General features: G+C 39.9%; 1 protein-coding gene across 1 annotated transcript; it reads right to left on the bottom strand.

The window, feature by feature from the left end:
* Positions 1 to 20,021: 20,021 nt before the first annotated feature.
* LOC115294599 (high mobility group protein B2-like) lies at positions 20,022 to 20,530 on the bottom strand. Its single transcript, XM_029942560.1, has 2 exons — positions 20,243 to 20,530; positions 20,022 to 20,198 (listed from the first exon to the last, which is right to left on the bottom strand). The coding sequence occupies exons 1-2, from the start codon at positions 20,528 to 20,530 to the stop codon at positions 20,022 to 20,024; spliced, it is 465 nt and encodes a 154-aa protein (XP_029798420.1).
* Positions 20,531 to 23,243: the final 2,713 nt, after the last annotated feature.

A 23,243-nucleotide genomic window follows, 5' to 3' on the forward strand; every position in this document is an offset into this window, starting at 1 on the left:
AGGCAGTTTACTTGGAAAGCGGGGGGGTGGGGTGGGTGACTGGAGCAGCCAGTCAGGGAACAGCCTGCTGTTTGCTTACAGGTCGGGGTTTTTTCCTCTCTCTTCACTCCAACAGGATTGGTTTGTTCCACGAGAAAGAGGCGTTTTCTTAATCTCCTCCCTTCCCCACGCCTCCTATCCCCCACCCGGGCCCCACCTTCCAGAAACCTGACTAATTGAATTACTGGGAGTGCCGAGGCGCCCTCTCCTCCGCCCGAACCCAGCAGCCGCGCGTAACCCTTTGGATGCTGAATTCCTTCTGGGCTGAGGAATGATTTGACATCTTTTTACCTGAGAGTGAAGTCTTTCAGTTAAAATGGAACCGGTTCCCATCCTGTAGCCGGCGAGCCAAAATCTGTCTCCCAGGCCCCGCAGGTGACCTGAAGTCCCAGCAGACAGACTGGCAGGGAGCCTCAATGAATACATGTTCTTGTAAATCTCTTCCCTGTTCACAACGCGCATTACCCGGCGCTGGTTATCTTGGAAACCTGAGCATCTCTCATGTTTCTTTCAACTCGCCTCTTCCTATCAGGGACTTAAAGGTTCATGAGCAGGAAGCAATACTTTTCTTTGAAGTGATGCTCTGAAAACAGATTTTTTTTTTTAATTGAGGAAATCAGTGTAAAGTGATTACAATTCAGTGCGATCCTTCTGCAGGAAGGAAATGAATGCGGCAGGGGAGACCATGAGAAATACCTTACACCTTTTATATTTCAGCCCCGAGGTTGGTTCGCTGCCCACTCCCCAAAGGATAAATTCTTTGAACGAACCCGATGCGGGAAGAATCGGAGGTCCGGATAGGAGTTCCTTTATTATTGGAAAAGGCCTTGCGGTCCCCGACTTCTAGAGCAGGTTGCAGCGTCTTGGTCCCCGGCGGCCACCGAAGCACGATCGCTTGACATCGAGGCAGTCCCAGCGCCTCGGGACGCGTCCTCCTGTCCTCTAGCGCCCGGGAAGCCATCCCGGAACCCGACGCTCTGGGGCACCAACCCCTTGAGACTTGCCCTTGCGGGGCTCCGAGGGCTCGGGCCCTCATTATATTGTTCCTCCTGCTCTCTAGGGAGTTTGCTGCCTCGGTGGGAAGGGCTGATGCCAAGAAAGCAAGCAGTTTAGTTTTGCTTTCAAACCTTCCTGTTTCCCCCTTTACTTATTAGCCCAATAAAATCAAATATCACGTCCTCCCTCCTGTCTTTACAGTTTTCTAACTCTGACTTGCCAGGCGCTTCGGAGCTGTTTGGAAGCGTCCAGACGCCCTCCAGTGGTGGGCCTGAAGTCCGCACCCAGCGGGGGTACGGCCTGCAGCTCAGCCCGGATTGAGTTCCACGGAGAACCTGAGGTCAAAATCAATAACGACTTGAGGGGAAAGGAACAGCTCACACTGGCATGGGATTACCTGGACATAATGAGCTCTTGCTTAAAAGCTGAGTCATTTCTCAGTTGCAGAAATTTTTCCTACCTGGAAAGATCCTGAATTTGTCCTAGAAAAGTAATTCCTCTATTTGTGACTAGGTATAAATTGCACCCTGTGTAATTATAGACTTCCTTACAGACCACTCCAACAAACCAACCATCTTCCTAATTAAAAAAAGAAAAGAAAATTTGGCATATTAACACAAAGGTTTGTCTGCCATTTGTAGATTTCACCCAGGAGTGAGAAAGAAGTTGGAAAACTAAAGCCAGTGAACTAAAGATAAGCAGTTAGTTTTTAAACCAAATTTTTATTTAAAACTTTACTTTCACCCCACTCCCCCACCCCCGGTCTCTAATCTTGCTGATGTTCAAATTCTTAGCCTGTTTTACCGTGCATTTGTGTTTTCCTTTGCAGGGATGATGCATCTCTTTTCTCAGCCTTTCTGAAGGACCTGTACCAAGTGCTCAGATGACTGAGGCAGTTTTGCAGGAAATGTTCTGGACTCTTTTAAGGGATATGTGTATCTTTAGGAAAAAGGGAATTCACACTCCTGTCTTGGAGAAAATGCTGACCCTCATCAGAAAGTCTTTCTAGTCAGGGAAATATCAGATGTCAGGGAGTTAGCAAGCTGGCTTCCTGTGGTGTCAAAGCCAAAGGAGTAAAAAAGAAATTATATCCACTTATTTCTATTTGAAATTCATACTGCAAATGTGAAAATTCAACATATCAAAAGAACATAGATGTCCTAATATTTTCAATATCTCTAATTTGCTTAAAGTCTGGATAGTCCAATTTTAAACAGGAAAAAAAAATCACACATGGTCTTAAAATGATTCAAGGAGTTGGAATAAAAGATACTGGAATTTACAACTGTTTCAGAACATATCTCAAATGTCTATGTGAAATAATTCATAAAACAAATGCCTCCTTCTGGGATGATATACCCAAGTAATTACTGATATTGGAGTAACTAAGCAGCAATGTGACAGATACATACTTAGAAAGATGGACATTGAAGAGGTATTATTAGCCATACATTCATCACTGGACAATGTGACTTTGTCTCTTCAGGAAAATAGTTAACTGATTTGAATTTTTACAAATCAGTATTACATAAAATAGCCATATTATGATTATCCCATTGTTACAGTGGCGATGACTCTTAATCAGGCTTTTGGGGAGTAATAGCATTCTGCCAAGTGCAGAAGGAGGTTGCGTTATGACAGAAAGAAAACAGCAAGTGAAAACCCTGAAGGAATGAAAGCATAGCGAGTGTTCCAAAGGCTGTGCACTGACAAGACTTGAGTGGGGTTGCAGAGAGCTAAGCCCTGAAAAGTCTGTTAAGAATGGACTGTAAACGGGCTTAACTGTGATCTAAAAATGTTTTAATTTACAGCTACAGGCAACCAAATGCATTGATGGTTTTATAACAAATGACAATAATCATTACACATCAAAATACGAATGGGGCGGATTTATTTACAAACTTGTTTATTTATTCATTATTTTTTGGCCTTGAACTATCTAGATTGGTGTTCTAATCTTGGCTACAAATTAGAATCACCTGGGGAGCTTTTTTTAGAAAGAATGATGTCAGGGCCCCACTTTCTGTTCCCACTTTTCTGTAATTTTTAGAAGCTCCCCAAGGAATTCTAAGGCGCGTAGAGAAAGAACTGAGAATCATTGATCCAGGTAATTTATTTTTACCCTAACTACTTTAGGATTTTAGGCACAAAAGTAAATTCTATACCTATTTGTCTAAAATGTTTCAACTAATCATCAAGGCAAGAATGTTGACACTTTAGAGAACTGAACTTTATGATCCTCTCTATTAAAATGAAGTGATCCTTCCAGGGGCACCTGGGTGGCTCAGTCAGTTAAACATCTGACTTCAGCTCAGGTCATGATCATGGTTCCTGATCGAGTTGCACTTCAGGCTCTGTCCTGACAATTCAGAGCCCGGAGCCTGCTTTGGATTCTGTGTCTCCCTCTCTCTGCCCCTCCCCTGCACATGCTTTCTCTCAAAAATAAATAAACATTAATAATAATAATAACAATAATAATAATAATAATAGTTTTCACATGGCATGAAAAAGAATGCCATCTCCAAGATCATATAGGTTAATCTATTTTGGACTAGTTTGGTTGAAGTAGAGTTCTGTTGAGTCAAGTGTCCGGATGAATAAATGAAATTTATTGGTAAATCAAACCCCACGGTCCACAGACTAAGCAACTCTTGCTTAATACAGTTAAGTTAGAACTGACACCCAGAAGAGATAATAAAGAAAATAAACTCAAGAACAAAGATTAAGGAAATAACAATTAGACACAAAACTTTCTAACAGATGACTAACATAATGGTATTTAAGCTAACCCTGCTATTTATCTTCCTAGAACACTGGGGATTCATTCAGACCCCCAGGAAACCCCGGTTCTATCACCAAACTTTCACCCAGCTATCCTGCTTGTACACCAAAGTTATTTAATGAAGACTTTGCCCCTCCTCACACAGTTTTATAACCGGTTTCTCAGAATCTTTAGAAATAACTACTTGTTAGCTTGGAGAACTACGGAAATGTTCCTTTTCTATTTCTGATCTAGATGTCTCTTCTGTGTACAACCTAAAAGGCGGGGGCAGCAAAACAAAATAGAGTGTCATGTGTCTCTACCTTCCATCTTGTGGCCAACTTCCATCGTGAATTTTCCACTTTTCCATATTCTTTCTTTACTTTCCTGATGCTTCCTGGAGTCTGTTTCACAGCATCCCTTCTCTTAAAGTCTGGGGATAAGTAACAGCAGTTTTACAAGTTGCTGCAATATTCTGAAAAAGGCACTTTTTTAAATTTTTTATTTATGAACTCTGTTGTTGTTTTGCCTGTTTCAAAACATAGGTTAAATAAGATCTACTTAGCCAACTTTTTAAACATACAGAAGTTTGGGCAGTCATTTCGATAAACAACTAAACCATATAATTAGACACATATGTAAATATGTGTTATATTCCTGCGCATTACAAATAAGTATGTGCTTACATGTAATTTAAAAAGAAGCAAACAAGAACTAGTTGATTCAACCAACCTCCACATCACTTTTCATTATCTAAACTTCACTGTATATCATAGTTATGTGACCAGTGTTCAACCATAAAGCTGAAATTGGTAGGTGATTTTATTCCCATAGGAAATTTTCATGGAGTCTTTACTATTTGAATGGTATGTACTTTTCGTTCTCCTGTATTTCTCCTCTTCAAGTTTCTAAATAAAAATCACCAAACAAAATGTATCTGCATTTTACATATCTAATCTATCAACTAGCATAAAGGACACTGTCCTAAAATGTTCTTTGTGAATTGTTAAATAATATTACATTCTTTGCTTACATGAATATATATAACCATGAATGCATATCACCAAAAAAAGTTTTTATTCATATTTTATTACGATGGCAATCATAGACATCTACAACATAGCTTTATTTAAATAAAAATTAACCTAACAGAAAGTTAATGTGTGCTTTTTCTCTGTATTCACACTGATAATTAGGATATTTTCATCCCTTCAGCTCCATCTACCATCATCCAAAAAGCAAATACATGCACATTTTTATATTCTTTTACTTGCTTAGAGACTCAAAAGAGGCTAGCGTACCTACATTTTTTATTTTGTATATATGTATAGCATATATAGGAGCATGTAGAGGCAGAAAAAGAGAGAGAACTTATTGTTTAATCAATTTTTATCCAAGACTTCTGTCAACTTCTGGGAGAATTCTATTTAAAGAAAAGTAAAAGATATAGCCCTTAGTCCGTGAACATGATTTCATAAAATATGAAATGCTGTCTCTGGACCCCTTTGTAGCTTGGGCCTCATGCCCACCCCCCACCCCCACCCCCCATCTAAACTGCTAAAAAAGCAAAGTGTAGAATTATGGCAAACTAAGAAACTCTTTCCTCGAATTATATGTATTTTTTTCAGATAAATGTGGAGGGATTTGGGTCCTAGTATTTTGGAATATGGATTTTGCTTTATAGTCACCTAAATAATGGTCTCAGGAGGTTTTTTTTGTTTTGTTGTGGTTTTTGTTTTGTTTTGCTTTCATTTCTCTTGGCCACCTTAGAAATGATCTTTTAAAATATACTATTAATTTTAGGGGAAAATTATCCTCTTACAACAAATTCAAAACTTTATTCTGAGACTTCCAAATACCTTATGCCAACATTATAAATTTTATTGTGATGTTGTAAAGTTACAGTTGAGGTACAATTTTTTTTTAACGCATTTAGTAGTTATAAAGCTGGTCACTATAGAAACCACTATAACTTAGTATCTTAGAACGTCAGATGATAATACAGAGGATTATTGGCCAAAACTTCTTTTAAAAGAAATATCTAACGGAATTGGCCCTTTCTAGACTCAAGTATGGGGAGGAAAGTGTGCTCTTAAAATGACGGCATTCTATTCAGAGATGATCACTCTCCATTTCTGTAGGTCTACCCCTTTTTTGGCATATGCTGTCTACTAAATTAAATAGGATTTATTGGTTCAGCTAGATTCTGAATTGCTCTCTTTTCCTGTGGATTAGGAGAGTGCATTTCTTAGCCCTTTTCCTTGAAGTCCACCAGGATCTTTTATGTGGACTATCTAGTATTCTGCACACTTCCAATGCTTAATAAATATTACATTACAATATTAGCATAATAATAAATCATCTTAAAGTTCTACATGGGCTATTGAGATCCTATTCAGTTTGAGCCAAGGTATCAAAAAAGTTTTATTTTCTCTATACACATAAAAAGTAATTTTAAGACTCTCTTTCCATGAAATGCCCTTGCATCCACAAAATGTCTACATGTTACAAAGTCAAGTGCTGAAATGTTTATCTTTCAGTTATGTATTTCATTTGTTCAGTTTACCATGGGACCTGAATTTCCCGTTTTAATAAGAAGAAACCTAAAATTGTGCAGACAAAAATAGAAATAGCGTCATTTATCAAATAAATGCCCTTTTCCCAATGGTACTTGTGAAATCTTTATACAGGATTACCAGGCCAACAGTTAGGTCGTGTTCCTTTCCATTAAGAAGTTCTACTTTGTCTGTGATTGGTTGTGTCACACAGACATAGCCTAACAGTCACTGAGGATTTTCTTTACAGTTACAGAAACAAAAATGAAGCCAAAAATACTCAATTACTACCTACAATCTCATCCTAACTGGTTGCTTTGAGACAGTTTCTAGTTTGAAACTGCCATCAAGGCAAAAAAATAAAAATTTTTTTTTCCAAAGGTACTGTTTATATACTGTACATTTTATCTCCCTATATGTAAATCGAAGAGGATAAAAAGGATGCACCATCTGTGGTAGACAGCAAAATGGCCAATGTCCTGGCCCTGTTACAGTATAACTTTGTAGTTCACCTTTCCCATCAATAGATGGGAGTCTGTTTTTCTACTCCTTGAATACGAGCTGACCCTGTGACTTACTTTGGCTAAAGAATGTAGCAGAACAATGTTGTGCCAGTTTTGAACCACGCCTCAAGAGGGATTCAATCTTCCACTCTTTATCTAGGAACCCTGCCTAATTGCCATGTAGACAAGCCAAAACTAGCCTTCTGGTTGAACAGAGACACGTAGCTCCTTTGCCCACATGGTCCTACCAATCCCCAGAAGCAGAGCTGTCTAGCTGATTGGCAGCTGCCAGTGGACGCATGAGATCCTCCCAGCCGAGGCTGGAAGAACTGTGCAGCTGAGCCCAGCCGAAACTGCCAACTCACAGAATCGTGTTCTGAACAAATGGCTCTTGTTTTAAGGCAACCAATTTTGGGGTGGTTTGTTATACAGCAATAGATAACAGCTATATCTTCTTAAATTATTGGAAATAAAATGTTGAATATTATTCAGCCCAAGTATATGTTATTCTTTTACAACTTTGATTTCCATTACTGAGTGTTAAATCCATAATGGACAATCAGAATTTCCCAAATATTTCTAATAGGAATGTTTCTTTCTCCTACTTTATAAATTTCATAGATTCCTTCTTCTTCTTCTCCTTTTTTTTTTTTTTTTTTTTTTAACCAAAAACTTAACCTGGGACCATAAATGAACACAAGTCACATTTAAGCCCTTCTGATCCTCTTAGGTTAATGTCATTTGGTTAGAATAGCAAACCTAAGCAGATGATTTGCCCGGAGGTAAATCATTCTTCTTCTAAGAATGTGGTGCCCAGCAGGAAAAATGAAAAGGTAAAATCAAAAGAAGCTATGTTTAGCTTCATCTCAAATCTCCACATCACTCACGACTATTGATTTAACATCATGGCACCTCCATATTTCAGCAGGAGGATTTGCCACAAGACAGAAGCTGTAGTGACCCTGTAAGGGTCATCTCTCTGTCAACCTCAAATTACAACATCTCTGCTTTTGGCGGACAGCCATGGCAGGACAGGGGAAGCACAGCTCTTTCCGTAGATGGAATAGATGTGTTTCAAGGAAGTGAGATACAAAGTGAAATTGAATATATCGAGTCTTATCTTTCTGTAAAGTTCTAAGTGGGAGGAGGGCTTTGTCAAGGCCCCTTATGCACGCTCCCTCTAAGTCTGGGTACTAGCCCAGCCTTACCATGTGTGCCATGTAGGGTGGAGACTAATCCACAAACTCAAAGTTGTCTTTTCAGCGTTCATTGTATTTTCATCCTCCACAGGATCCAAACCATTGGCCACTCTTCCTTCCTGAGCCTTTCTTATCCTTTGGTGTTTGTTGTTCCTCCTTTTCAGAATCCTCTTTATTCATATCCAACTAGACTCTTCTGGCTGTCAACTATGAGTCACAGCCCAGCACCAGGCACATAGAGAATACTTAGTATGTGTGGAATGAATATCCATTCCTAAATGTAGGTGTTTTCCTTAGAAGTCTTTTCCTTCTTCCCTAACATAATCTTTAACAGTCACATTCATACTCCCAGCTCCAATGAGCTCTTTATGGAAGTCTCTCATGCCTTAGCTTTAGGATCTAATGCTTTGCATCATCAGACCCACATTCCCAAGCTTCTCATTTACTTTCTACTTGACTGTACTCCAATACCTCCAAACCAGCAAGCCCCAGAAGTGCATCTGTTCATTCAAATACCCGGACACCCTTTTCCTGGCACTACTGCTCTCTAGCATGCCAAGGTCAGGATACAGTCCTTCATCAGTTCCCACATGAGACCTGCTAGCTGACAGACTTGGTAAAGCAGAGGACTCAGCATTCTGTGAAGAATGTAAAAATTCGTTTCCTAAATTCTCATTTCTATATCAAGTTGGCTTCTAACTAGTCTCAGCACCACCACCCCCCATTCCTAGCCCTGTCTAATATCTGCTTCATTCTGCAGCTAGAGTGATCTATTCCAGAGAGAAAACAGATGTCAACCTCCGCCACTTAAAGGCTTCGCATGTCTCACAAAATAAAGATAAAATTCTCAACATGTCTATCAAGCCCCGCATAAGCTGATCCCTCCCTTCCGCTTTGACCTCATCTCATAGAACCCTCCTCACACTCACTAACTCCAGCCACTCTGACCTTCTCCCATGTCCTCAAAGAAGCCATGCATTTCCCTGTCTCTGGGTCTTTGCTTAGGTTGTCCCCTTTGCCTGAAACATTTAGGCTCCCACCAGTTTGACTTGTATTCATCCTTCAAATCTCAACTCAGATGTCATTTCCTTGGGGAAATCTCTTCACATCACATAGAATAGAGGAGGATTTTTCCATATACCCACATGACACTGAGTTTCTTTCTGTTGTAATACCTGTCTCCTGATTTAAATTGTGTATTTGTGTGGCATTGTGTCTGCTTCCTCTTCTAGTCTGATTGCTCACTATCACCTCTTAAAGCTTAGCATTGTACCCAGCACACAGTAGACTCTTAATATATATGTCAGGAAGGAACAAAAATACCATACCAGTACTTAACACTGTGTTTTCCCGCATGGTTTCCATGAGGAACCAGATTTCAGAGTTATACAAAGGCAGGGGGGATAAGAGGGAGGAAGTCAAGTACCTCTCATGGATCTGGAAATGAAAGATTTCCCTTGGAAGTTTGAAAAAGAGAACTCCACACAACCCCAGCAAAAATACATAAAACTAACCTTAAGGAAGAACGTGTTACCTAGAGCCAGATCTAACTTAAGGTCTCTCTGTTTCTAAAGAAGAAATTTGCCAACCTCAAAGGGAGTCCATCAAAGATGGAACAAAAGGAGTGGAAGGAACTGAGGCACATTAGCGGTTCTAATCCCTAAGTAGTGGTGGAGGCAGGGATTCGCAGGTGAATCCAGCTGCTCCCCCACAATGTTTTAGCCCTGCACCATTTAGCCCATATAATGTCCTCCTTTGCTCTGAGGTCACCAAACAAACTTAACAATTTGCCTCCCATGGAGCTTGACATTCATTCATTCATTCATAAATTTATTAAGCATCTAATAATAATGTGTTATGCCTTGAAGATACAGTGGTTAGCAAGACAGAGTTGGTTCCTGCCCTCACAGAACTTAAAATACAGCCTTTTCAAATGACAAGAAAGCAATAAAAGTGCTGGGTCCTAGAGTGGACTAGTACTGCCCACTTGCCTAAAATTCTTTCTTTGGAGAAACTGTCATTCTCTCATTTGGATCCTGGTGAAGCTATCCATTTCCACAAAGCATATTGCATGCTACACAAACGCTACACGCCTCTCACCAGTATAGGGTCAGTCAAACAATCAGGGTCCTTGCTCGATTTGTAAATGGAGCTGGGATTGAGAAGGCTTCCTCAGGGATTCTGAATTATGTGGATATAGATTCAGGGCTGACAGCAACCATCTTTCCTACTCGGGGAAATAGGATTGTTACATTTAACAAATAAGAATACAATAGGGTCCATCTTGATGTTTTTCTGAGAATCCAAAACAGAGCAGAAACAGAGAGACCAAGAGAAGGCCTCATGGAGTCTGTGCTCAGACAGCTGCTATTATCATTAATTACATCATATTTATATTAAAGTTCTATATATCAGGATTTCAGAATTACTATATATTTTTTTATTTTTAAATTAATTTTTTTTCCTTTCCTTAGTTAGCAGTTGACTTTGAAGCCCCGCACCACATGGTTTCAGGCTAAGAACATGGTAATGGAGAAACTTACTATCAGTAAATGATCCTTCTCCCAGGATTTTTGTTTTAGAAGCATCCACGAAACGAGAAGGGAGACTTAAAACATCGTCCTTGTTCCGTGATGTCACAAGTCAAAAAACAAGCCCTCTGCAGCCAGAGGGCAATTTAGTTGCTGGTTCCTATGCAGGTGAATTATGGCTTAACAAGTAACAAAAATTTTTGAATTACTAAATAACTTACACTGAAGAAAACAAGAGGGAGGCAAGATGCATGAGCTTAGGGAAAGGATTTTATAATGTACCCCAGTCGACTCAATGATAAATGTACATAATTAATCATAGACACCATTTTGGCAAATGATATTTTTAAATGATAGAGGCAATTATCTGTACAATTACATATGCACAGGAATGCATTATTTTCTGACTTTCAACAAGCAGCTTACCTTACAGAATAAGTAAGGAAGAGTCTTACTCACCTAATTTAGCATCCTAATTTGTAATCTCAGTCTAAAGAGGACTTTTTCTGGTGCTTAGAGGAGGTTCAGAAGAGGAATATGAGGATACTAGCATCTTGGTTCTACTACTAATATCTTTGTATACTATTTAATCACATAAAACTTCAAACCACAAAATATAAGTTATATATTCTCTCTCGCCTGCACTCCTTAAAGGAATATAAAATAATTTTCCAAATGGTTTTCCAGTAAATATCTTGGAAACAAGTGGAAAAACTTGTGGAAATGAAAAATTATTTGCTACTCTCTACTAAACTATTCTCTCTACCAAACTATTCTCTCTCTCCTCTCTAGTGAAATGAGAGAGAACTTTTCAACAACTATGGTAAGCAGTGGTGTTTTTTCTAACTTGATAAAATAAACACAGACTCTGCTATTTCTTTAGCCTGATGGTCTTATCTTACAAAGGCAGTGTGGCATGGTGAAGGGTTCGGTGTGGACTCACACAAATGTAGCTACAAATCGGGACCCGCAATTTACTATGATTGTAACCTCGAGCTAGTTCATAACAGTGCTCAGCTTCAATTTCTTTGTTTTTTTTTTTTTTTACAGTTTATTTTTGAGACAGAGACAGAGTATGAGGGGGGCAGGGGCAGAGAGAGAGGGAGACATAGAATCTGAAGCAGGCTCCAGACTCCAAGCTGTCAGCACAGAACCGACGCAGGGCTCGAACCCATGAACCATGAGATCATGACCCAAGCTGAAGTCAGCTGCTTAACCGACTGAGCCACCCAGGAGCCCCTCATTTTTTTTGTAAAAGTGAGTCTGATTGTAGCAATCTCATAAAATATGCTGTGAGCAGTATACAAGATCATGTTTATCAAGTAACTGGGCTAACGTCAGGGACTCAACAAGTGTGCAGTTCTGTGGGTGTCATTAATGTTAAGTCCTCCCCCTCAATGAAGTTCTTTAATATCATCCTTCTAAAATAAATCATAATGTCATCCTATCAGTCACTTTATTAATTTACCATGTGTATTGAGTGCTGTGCATACATATAAGACGTCAGGATACAAATGAAAGTCGTACTGAATTTTTTTTAATGTTTATTTATTTTCGAGAGAAAGAGAGACAGCCATGTGCAGGGGAGAAGCAGAGAGAGAGAGGGAAACAGAATCTGAAGCAGACTCCAGGCTCTGAGCTATCAGCACAGAACCCAAGGCAGGGCTGGAACCCACAACTGTGAGATCATGACCTGAGCTGAAGTCGGACATTTAATCAAATGAAAGTTATTTTGGATGTCAGTAGGGAAAAGGTGGATTATTTAGAAAATGGCTTGGAGTGACTAGTTGGTAATTTCTGTTTCTATCTAACTCAGATGGTCTAAAACTGTTGTCCAATACGATAACCACTAGCCCCATGTGGCAATTGAGTACTTGAAATGTGCTATTTTAAGTGGAGATATATTAATATGTAAAATACACTCCAGATCTTGAAAACTCAGTTAAAAGACTCCAAAATATCTCATTAAATGTTTTTCATATTGATTACACATTGAAATGATAATATTTGTATATATTGGGTTACAGTATATACAATTAGCTGTAGCTTAATGTCTGGCTGGTTGGTTGGTTGTGATCGGTTGTCCTTAGCACTTTGATCTCCCAACTTTGAGGCATTTACAGGCTCAGATTCTGGGCTCCTTTGGTAGGCCGCTGGGGCTTTAGAACCATTTCCATCTAATGGCCTCCTTGTTTAATTAATTTAACAGAACTGCTCTCACCACAGTGTCAGTGGTTTCACAGCTAGTAGAAACACCAGTCGAATAGGCAAGAATTAATGAAAAGCATTTTAAATCCTCATTTCAGCCTCTTAGAAAATCACCAAGGGATTATATGACCCTCCACCAGGCTTCAGTCTGCCTTCTTCCTTCATGGGCAGAATCTCAGGATTGCGTCCCTTATCAATAGCCCAGTATTTCAATTTCACTTCACATCTCAATACCTAGCACGGTTCACCAAGGTAACTGTTCTCTCTTTCCTTTCTCTGTCTCCACTCCCCCAAACTGCTTCCCAGCTCCCTCTAGGAAGCCTTTTCTTCCCTCTTCCTCCTCCTCCTTTCTGGGATCCGTTTCTGGGGCCCGGGCTCCTTTTCCTTTAAGATGTAAATCCAGCAGCTCAGCTCAGATTCTAATCAGCACGACAAAAGGCCAGGCCTGAAGCTGTCTAAGCAGCTAGACTCCTTCCTCTTGGAGCCTGGGGGTGGAGGAGGAGGGGGAAATGCCGCGACTGCTCAAAAAAGAGCATATTTGCTCTGCATATTTGTATGTAAACATATTTACATATGCATATATACAAGCGTAATTACATGGAAGGCCCTAGATAGGTGTTATGAAATATTGTGGAAGGATTCAGGAATCGTTTTGTGTGAGAATGATATGTATCATACAGAAATATATGCCAGTGGTTCTAAATTAATTTTTGTTACCAAACACATTTACAGTATATTAAAAAAGGAAATTTTTGCCAAAGGAACTAAAAATGCCTTTTAATATCCCACTACTGCTGTTAAGTTTCAGTCACGGAACAGAAATTATTGTTTCTTGTTTTAATTAGGGTCAGATGTGGAGAGATATGTACACATTCTTTGAAAGAAAATTAAAACATAATATCTTAACAGGTCCAAAAATATAACATAAGTATAAAATATAAAAGTTTGCCAAAATTTTTGTTGGTATTCCATATTAGGTTGCATATTCTTCAATACACTGGATTGTTTTATCATTGTAACTCTAGCACCTAGTACCTTGCCTAAAATAAGAGAGGTGATCATTATAAATAATACAAGCTGGCACTTATTGAATATTTGCAAAGTGCTGGGCATTGTGCTATAAGCCACTGAAGCTCAGTCTTAGATTTTCTGCCATGGGCATTATGCATAGAAAGGACTTTTCAACTGTAACATCTTTTAAGGCTTACATCTTTTAGTTCCCCAGGATTATTTTTTTCTTTCTTACTTCCTCCCTCTGTCCCTCCGTCCCTCTTTCCTTCTCTCCCCCGCTTTCTCCCTTCCTTTCTTGTTGTAAATATTTAGACCAACACTGCCCAATACAAACATGTATTTACAAATGTGAGCAACACCATTTTTTTAAAAAAGATTTTATTTTTATTTTCAGTTTTATTATTTGTTTTTGAGAGAGAGAGCTAGAGCTGGGTAGAGGCAGAGAGCGAGAGAGAGGGAGACAGAGGATCTGAAGTGAGCTGTGTGCTGACAGCAGAGAGCCAGACAGAGGGCTTGAACCCATGAACTGTGAGATCATGACCTGAGGCAACGTTGGCACCTCAACCAACTGAGCCACCCAAGACCCCGTGAACAACACAGTTTAAATTTTCCTAGTAGTTACATTAAAAATGTAAAGGCTCAACAAGGTCAGCACAGAGCTCCATGTAGGCCTTGAACCCATGAACAGCAAGATCATGACTTGAGCTGAAACCATGGGTACCACACTTAACCAACTGAGCCCCCCAGGCACCCTGCCTCGGTAATTTCTTTATAAAAGTCTTTCCTTAGCTCTTGGGTGGGAGTGGGGGTGGGGAGGTGCTTGCTCCTAACCACTTCTGGTTTAGCCCTGCCTCATTCCAATCGATTTCTGCTCAAACTCCTAACATTTTTAACATGCCTCAATTTATCTTTTAACAGTTCAAAGGAGCCTGGGTCTCTCTCCGGGTTCCATGTATTGCCTCAGTAACTGTCCTGAAAGTGAAGTCTGTGGATTCCTTTGTAGCACAGCTGCAACTGTGGTGGTTTCTAGCACCCTGTCCCAGCATTTGCTCTATAAACATGGGTTAAATGAAAAACCTGAGGGTCTGAGGGGAGATTCGATGTTGCCATCTCACACACTAGACAGGCGCAGCAGCCAGTGTAATGAACGTACCTGTGTGGCTCTAGGCAGTGATAAAGCACTAAGCCAAGCACGACTTCTTCGTCTTCAAGTTAAGGATGCCAAGAGCTGAAATAGACCTGGTTAACGGGTTTTGCTCAGGTTTTGTTCTGTTCTCTTTTTTTAATATTCAATTGGTCCTGGCAAGAAACACATATTCTCAGCTTAAATATACAAGCTCACTTTACTCACTTTAAGAGCCCCTACCTCTTCCTGCCCCAGAACTGGGGATGGGGGGCAGTAGAAGCAGGAAGGAAATGCCTAGTTTCAGGACCCTCTCCCAGCTTGTAATGGGCGCTGTCTCCCATAGGCTAATGGGGGGGTGGGGGCAGTACTGCCTTCTGGTTACCCAGAAGCCTGGGAAAAAGTGCTGCATTCCAGGTAATTAGCACGTCAGAATCACCACGCAGCTTTAAAAATATTTTAATTTTTAACACTCTTGTTTAGGCCCAATCCACAATAATTAAAATTAAATTAAAATTGAATTCCTGGGCATCTGTAATCTTTTAAGTCCCTGGATGATTCTGAAGCCAAGTTAGATATGAGAGGCAATGTCTCCTTCATCCTAACCAAGCTTGAATCTTCACTTTCTATATCCCAACACAGTAGATTCAGTCAGAGGCCTCATTGTCAGTAGCCTGGGGCCCTGAAGCTAAAGGGATGTTCCTTACTTCATCCCAAATCCTGCTGAGGTTTTGGAAAAATTATCAATAGTTTCCTCTTTCACTCTTGGAAGATTTCAGATTTGGATGGTAATTTACATGGTCCTCTACACATATCCAACAGGAAAAGCTCAGCCCAGGTAGTATTTCCCGGGATCCCTTCCGACAACAATTTAAATGTTCTTTTAGTCTCTTCCTTCCTCAAAAGTCTTTCTCTTGCATCAGATAAGGCTTAAACACACTCCAAACCATGCATTTCCTCATTCTCTCCCCTCCTTCTATCCCCAAGAATTTTTCCCCTTCACCTTCATATTTGTAGACAACAGGTTAAAGATTTTATCTTGTGTGTCTTATTTGGGGGCAGGGAGAGAGGGAAGTAACCCCAAGTTCTGTGTGGTCAGATCACCACTTGCTTTTCTCCAGACCTTGGATGACTAGGAAAAAAAGGTCTAGCAGACACTATGCTCCCAGAGAAATGGAAACTCACTAATGCATGGAGCTCAGCCTACTATAGACAGAAGAACAAGGGGCCCCCTGGGTCTTCTAGATCCATCCAAATCACAGACTTTGTACAAAGGAACACAGGCCAGAAACTGTCATCTACATCTTCCCTGTTCTGACCTTTCTTCTAGCTTTGCCCCCACACTTTGGATCCTAATGCTATACCTGATATGCCTTGGATTTTGGTACTGGGTTTGCTTTTCCTTCTACCTTTGCCTTGTGTCCTAATTCCTGCACATTATAATCCTCCCTCCTTGGACTGACTCCTGGAGCTCTTCCTGAATTCTATATCCTGGATTCTGTTTCTAATTCTGGTAATTCCTCAAGATATGGGCCAGGACTAGAAGCTACTGCTTGCAGCAAAGATGATACAAAGGCCAATTCAGTGACAGCGAGCCTGTGATGTAGCCATAAAGTCTTTGACTTTTCTTCATGTTTACTACCTGGATTGCCCTCTTCTCACCAAAGTTCAGAAGATTTCTTGGCAAGGCTGATTGAGGAAGTGAATCTAAGTTCACTCTCAAGTACAGTTGGTTTCATGACCTTTCCTTCTCCTTCCATCCAGTTACAGCTCAAGCTCTGCATTCTCTTTCTCACTTTTCCTAGCAGCCTCCTAAACTGCCTCAGCTCTCCATCCTTCTTTGACTATGAGACAGTCACTAAGTTGGTTGATGAGCCAAAGGTTAGTTTCTACTAACCACCAAACGTATCTACTTGCAGCACTCAGTTGTAAGGGAGCAGGGGTTGCAAATTCAAAGAACGCGGGGGGCGGCCTGGCAGGGTGACCGAGCGAAGCAGGCTGGACAGGACTAGAGCAGGCTGGCGCGCGCCCGCCCTGACAAAAGCGTCCAGCTGCTGTTCTCCTGCAGTGAACTGTTGCCCTGGAGGAATACCAGTCCCGAATGCTCTTTCTTTCCATTTTTTTCAAGAAAAAATAGATACCCAGATTCTTGTGAGCATTTTTTACATACTGACAACTATTTTTTAAAAATCTAAATTCTATCCCGGTCAACCAGAACTCATCCGTGCCTTGGATCTAGTTCTCTGACTGCAGGTTGACAATCACTTTTCTAGTGTATTCTCAGGTGAACTTTTGCATAATGTGATTTTAAGAGGGAAAAATCATCTGAGGCAACTCAACATGAAATTAAAGGGTGTTAAATTGTAAAGGATATCCTGGAAATGTACAGATGCTGGTGTTTATGCATAAAAACAACAGTAACAACAACAGGAATTCCTATTAGGTGACAAATGGCCACTTAAGAACATCTTTTAATGAAAGGAGATTTTAAACATTCTATAAGAGGTCCACTGTGCACGCTTTTGTGCCCGAACACTTCATTTTTCATAAACAAAAAGCCTCTAATTGTCTTCCATTTTAAAACATCTTCGTCAGCAAAGATATTAAGGAGGTAGTTAGAGGGGAATATAATGACACTATAAAAGTTGGCAGCAGAATCAGTTAATCTCTTATCCCTCACGACAGTTTGCATCTTGAGTGACAACTAAGGTTTTCCACTTTACAAATGTGGTTGTTTTATTCTTGAGCAGGGTAATACAGAGAACACATTATTTTCCCCTATTGTTGGACATTAGCTTTTTAAAAAGTCAAGATGTAATGCTTTAATATTTCAACAAATGCAATACTTTGAAATATAAAGTATTTCAACCTGGAATGGCAAAAATGGCCGAATGACTAAAACTCTAGAGCATGACTTCTCAGCCGCAGCACTAGTGACATTTAGCATCAGTTAATCTTTTGATGTGGAGGGTTGCTCTGCGCACTGCAGGCTTCTTAGCAGCCTTCCTGGCCTCCACCTCCTAGATGCCAGCAGTGCCCTTCCCAGCCCCGGTCTGAAACAATCACAAAGTATCTCTCCAGATACTGTGAGCCATCTCCTGGGGACCAAATTCGCCCCCAGTTGAGAACCAGTGCTCTAGAAGAAATTCTGTACATCACAACTTGGATTTTGATTCTCTGTCTTACAGTGGTCTTCATACAACTGGAAAGAGTGGAAAAAGCATCAGTTCTGCCTTCATGTAAGTCCTCAGGGGACCGTAAAGGTTGGAGAAGGGCAGTCTTTGAGGCAAGAGCAGTGAATCTATACTGACAAGAAAGTTGCTCTGGGAGGAAAATGGGGTCAGCCCTGGATGTGAAATCCACTCTTTTCCTTGACAATAATACCTCAACACACAGGAACCTAACTGAGATCCATCAGCTCAGTCAGCAACATCTGGTAGATTCCAAACTGCAGATGGGGAACTCCAGCCTTCCTCTGGCCAAGCCTGAGGCGACATTTCAACATTTTGAAAGATGGGTTGATACCGAATGGTTAGACATTTAATAGGGAATTCTTTTTTTTTTTCTTTTCCATTTTGGAAAGAAAACATTTCTCCAGAAAAACATGAAAGGTTATAATAGTGGTTTGAAATCAGTAACTTTCAATTTTTCTTTGTGGTTATGGAAGAAATCATCAATTCCATTTCTCAATAGAACCTTACAAATACAATAGGCCAAATGCCAGAGCAGAAATTAAATGGCTATGTGATCCTCGAGGGAAGACATACTTTAACTATGAAGTATTCACACCAAACCTTGAGAACAGTACAGGAAAGAGAATGAGCTAGAGTATGTGGTGTTCACATTTGCTGTTTTGACAGCACTGTTTGTCAAAGTAACTACAATTTTCAAAGAAAAGACTGCTTAATTTTTACTATATTGCTTTTCTGTCTGGTAGGAACTATAAAGAATAAGTTCACTAAGTTTTTGGTTGAGTTTCAGTTTACTTAACTTGTTCGCCAGTTAAATATTTCAAAATGGTATCTTCTAGTCTTCCTTTTATATATTTTTTTTAGCTTAAAATCTGTTTCAATGATACTGTAATGGTGGATACATGTGATTTTGACAAACCCCATGGAAGGCACAACACAAAGAATGGACACTAATATAAGCTGTAGACTTTACCTAACAATAATGTTTCAATACTGACTCATCAATGGTAACATGTATTACACTAGTGCAAGATGTTAATAACTAGGGAATCTGGGACAGGGGTGTGAATGGAAGCATTTATATGGGAACTTTCTGCTTGCTTCTCCTTAAACTTTAGTTAAGTTAAACCTTAAAATGCTCTAAAAAATAAAGGCTATTAATTTTTAAAAGTCCATTCTTATAAATTTTATAATAAAAAGCCCAACATTACAATTCTGTAAACATCTTTTAATTAGGCCCTTTAAAAACATAATATGCATAATTTTATTACAAAAAAATTTCTTAATGCAGGGGCACCTGGGTGGTTAGTTGAGTGTCTGACTCTTGATTTTGGCTCAGGTCATGATCCCAGGGTTGTGGGATGAAGCCCCAAGTTGGGCTCTGCGCTGTGTGGAAGCTGCTTAAGATTCTCTCTCTCTCTCCCCCCACCCTCAACCTTAAGAGTCTCTCTCTGCTCCCCACTTCCCTGCTCTCTCAAATTAAAAAATATTTTTTAAACCACAAAATGCAATATCCTAAGAAACCCCAAATTTACTATTGATATTAATTCCTACAAGTTAGCTGTGCTACAACACACAAGTCAAGAAGTTAAGGAAACCATTAAACACTTAGAAATATTCTTTAAAATCTAACTGTATGTAGTAGCACCTCAAAAAGCTATAACCTGCATTTTTTAAAAAGTATTTTCTCAACATAGACTCTTAACAGCTATACAAAAATCTGTATGGTTTTTATACTCAAGCATATATTGAGCCACACTGGAATTCACAATCTTGGCAAAACAATTCCCTGAGCACACACTCCACACATATCATTACAGGACAGCCATTTATTCTTCATCTTCCTCCTCTTCCTCATCATCTTCATCTTCTCCCTCCTCTTCCTCCTCATCCTCTAGTTCATTCTACTTTGAACCTGTTGGCCTACCAGGACCCTTCTTTCCTGCTTCACTTTGGCCCTTGACACAAGATGCAGCAATTTCCTTTTCATATTTCTCCTTTAGCTTACCTGCTTTCTGGTCATATGGTTCTTTATCTTTGGCTGACTGTTCAGACCACAATACACCCTTTTTTTTTTTCTTCTGTTTCTCCAGTGGATAAAACATGGTGTTCAAAAGGATAAAACATGGTGTTCACTTTTGATCTTTGGATAATGTTCAGAACAAAACAGTAAAACAGCAGACAGAGACCTTTTAGGAGCATTGGGATCTTTTTTCTTTCCTTTCTTGTCACCTTTGGGAGAAACATAATTTTTCATCTCATGGTTATAACAGCAAGCTTTGTCACTTTTTGCCATACCTTTAAATTTCAGTTTTTCCTTTGCAGACATGGTCTTCCATCTCTCCGAACATTTCTTGGAGAATTTGGTGAATTCCTGTGCTCTTTCCAGTAGGTTTGCACAAAAAAGGTTCATGAGGACATCCTGCCCAGAAACTTATTGGGGCCTCCTTTACCCATGGTGACAGACAGTGTCTACAGACAGGTAGCTTTTCCCGTGGAGGGGCAGTATCCACAGAGACTCCACCTTATCACTAATGCAATCCTTAGCCTCTTGTTTTGCAGCATTCTCCAGGCCCGGCCATGGACCACAGCCTCTTACTTAGGCCTTTTGAAAACTGATCCAAGCTCTGCTTACTCACTGCTATAAGATGATTGTTCAAGATGAAATAGAGAGAGGACAAAGCTTTCTTCCTTTTTTCCAAGCCTGGCCACGGACTGCCCTCATTCTAACTCATGGAAAATACTCTTGAGCACTGTGAACCGTGGGTCTCAAACTGCAGTATATTTAAGCATCTTCCTCATCTCAGAATTTCACACGCTTTTATGTTTTCTTCTCACAAAATGACTTTAAAAATTTTTTTTGTTTGTTTTATTTATTTTTGATACAGAGAGAGACAGAGCATGAGAGGGGGAGGGGCAGAGAGAGAAGGAGACACAGAACTGGAAGCAGGCTCCAGGCTCTGAGCTAGCTGTCAGCACAGAGCCCGACGCGGGGCTCAAACCCACGACCATGAGATCTGACCTGAGCCGAAGCCGGAGGCTCAACCGACTGAGCCACCCAGGCGCCCCACAAAATGACTTTTAAAGTAAAATTCACTTAGAATTGTTTATAATGCATTTTATACCATAGGCTAAATTTGTTTTCAACTAACAGTATATAATATTGGCTAAAGAAACTATAAGTAATGATGAATCAGATAATTTTTCATGGACTTTATGTAACAGCACACAAGTCCTTGTGCTAAAATATATAGTAAATGTTTTCTCAGTGGCATTCTACTCATTCTGTCATGAAAACTACTGGCTCCAGTTTTAGTCTCTGCCCTAATGGAAGATTTTTCAACATGGAAGTCTCTTGGATGATTGTGAGAGGGACCCTCATTAGTCACAGGGGGGCTCAGACTGGAGCTTCATACTGGATGCTCTGAAGAGACTTTCTAAAGCAAGTCTTAATAATCCTGTACTTATGGAATATATAGTCTGGTTGGAAGGTACGGACTTACATTTATGACAAACACTAAGAATATACCAGGGGCACCTGCGTAGCTCCGTCGGTTAAGCATCTGACTTTGGCTCAGATCATGACCTCGCGGTTCGTGAATTTGAGCCCCTCATCTGGCAAGCCTGGAGCCTGTTTGGAATTCTATGTCTCCCCCTCTCTCTGCCCCTCCGCCACTCACACTCTGTCTCTGTCTCTCTCTCTCTCAAAAATAAATAATAAAAAACATTAAAAAATATACCCAATACAGCTAAGAATAAGTGCAACACCTCAAGAGTAAGCTAATGCCAAAAAGTTTTGAATTCTTACGGTTAAGAGGCACAAAACAAAGTGGTAAACTCAGACTCTGGACTGCTAAAGACTAGGGTTCTCCTCCACGTTGTGGAAGCCTGGGCATGTTACTTCACCTCTCCGGCTTTCAAATCCTGCACCTGTGGAGCAAAGCAAGGTGACGTCATGTCTTTTAGCAGCTAGATCTATGGTAAGTGTGTAATAAGTGGTGGTTTTATCATCATTGTTAGGACAAGGAATAATGATAACAAAGTTATGTATCCTGAAAAAAGTGCATGTTTCCAAGAAGGTGAGATATAGCTCTGTAGAAACTAAAGCGATTGGATTTCAAGGTAAAAGTTTGTATTTCTAAAGCAGTAGGAAGGAACAAGTCACATTTTGAGGTAAGACTAAAAAAGGAAAGTTCCTTTGGGGGATTTACATTAAATAAAATCGATGCAGTGTTGACATCGTATAGGAAATAATATCTGAAGTTTCAGGGGAGGAGAGCAAAATGTAGAGAGAATCAGTGCAGGAGTCAGAAGACCTGTCTTCTAAGTTTTACCTTAAAGTCTTAACTCCTCTTCCGATTAACTCTGTGACTCCAGGGAGACCAAATCCTCTCTGGGATTTCAGTGTTCATCGATAAAATTGGATGTGTGGTCTCTGAGGGTCACTCAAGACCACTGACAAAAAAGAGTTTAAGTTCTTGGGCATAAAAGTGGCCAAGGAACTTGATTAAACTAGGAAAACAGCAGCTGCTCAAGCTCTTTGTAGTATGTGTCAGAATGGGAAATAGACAGAGGGGGGCTAAGATAGACAAAGAGTTACATCTACAAAGCCAATCTCACAACAGGACACCAGGAAGGACTGAATCTGTTAAGTTGGTGCAGGAATGGATATTACAAAGCCCGTGAGTTGGGAAAACGAAGTGGCATGAAAATTACTTAATCAAGACACAGTAGTTATTTGTAGAAGAAAGGGAACATGATAAGCTTATTTTTCAAAGAAGTTAAGTGTCAGGACATGGCAGGATATCATTAATATTGACTAATGAGCAATAAACTAGATTTAGTGATTTGATATAAGAATAGATTATATTACACATTTTAATTACCACTTTATCATTTTAAAGATTTTCTAAAAACTGATTATGAAATTCATACAAGCACACAAAGGTCCAAAGATAGCCAAGACAAATTTGAAGAAGAAAGAAGCAAGGATTTGCTCCATCAGTTATCATGATTAATGTAGCACTATATCAACTAAAATAATGTGGTGTTAGGGCGCCTGGGTAGTTCAGTCAGATGAGCTCTTGTTGTCAAAACTCTTGGTTTAGGCTCAGATCATGATCTCA

Source organism: Suricata suricatta, chromosome 6 (genome assembly GCF_006229205.1).
Source record: "Suricata suricatta isolate VVHF042 chromosome 6, meerkat_22Aug2017_6uvM2_HiC, whole genome shotgun sequence".
Classification (NCBI taxonomy): Eukaryota; Metazoa; Chordata; class Mammalia; order Carnivora; family Herpestidae; genus Suricata; species Suricata suricatta.

Bases quoted from the DNA above. Each gene is read 5' to 3' on its own strand.
- LOC115294599 (XM_029942560.1), bottom strand. From the start codon at position 20,530: ATGAACCTTTTTTGTGCAAACCTACTGGAAAGAGCACAGGAATTCACC. The intron at 20,199-20,242 runs GTTTTATCCTTT...CTGGAGAAACAG, and splicing joins AGATCAAAAGTGAACACCAT to AAGAAAAAAAAAAAGGGTGT.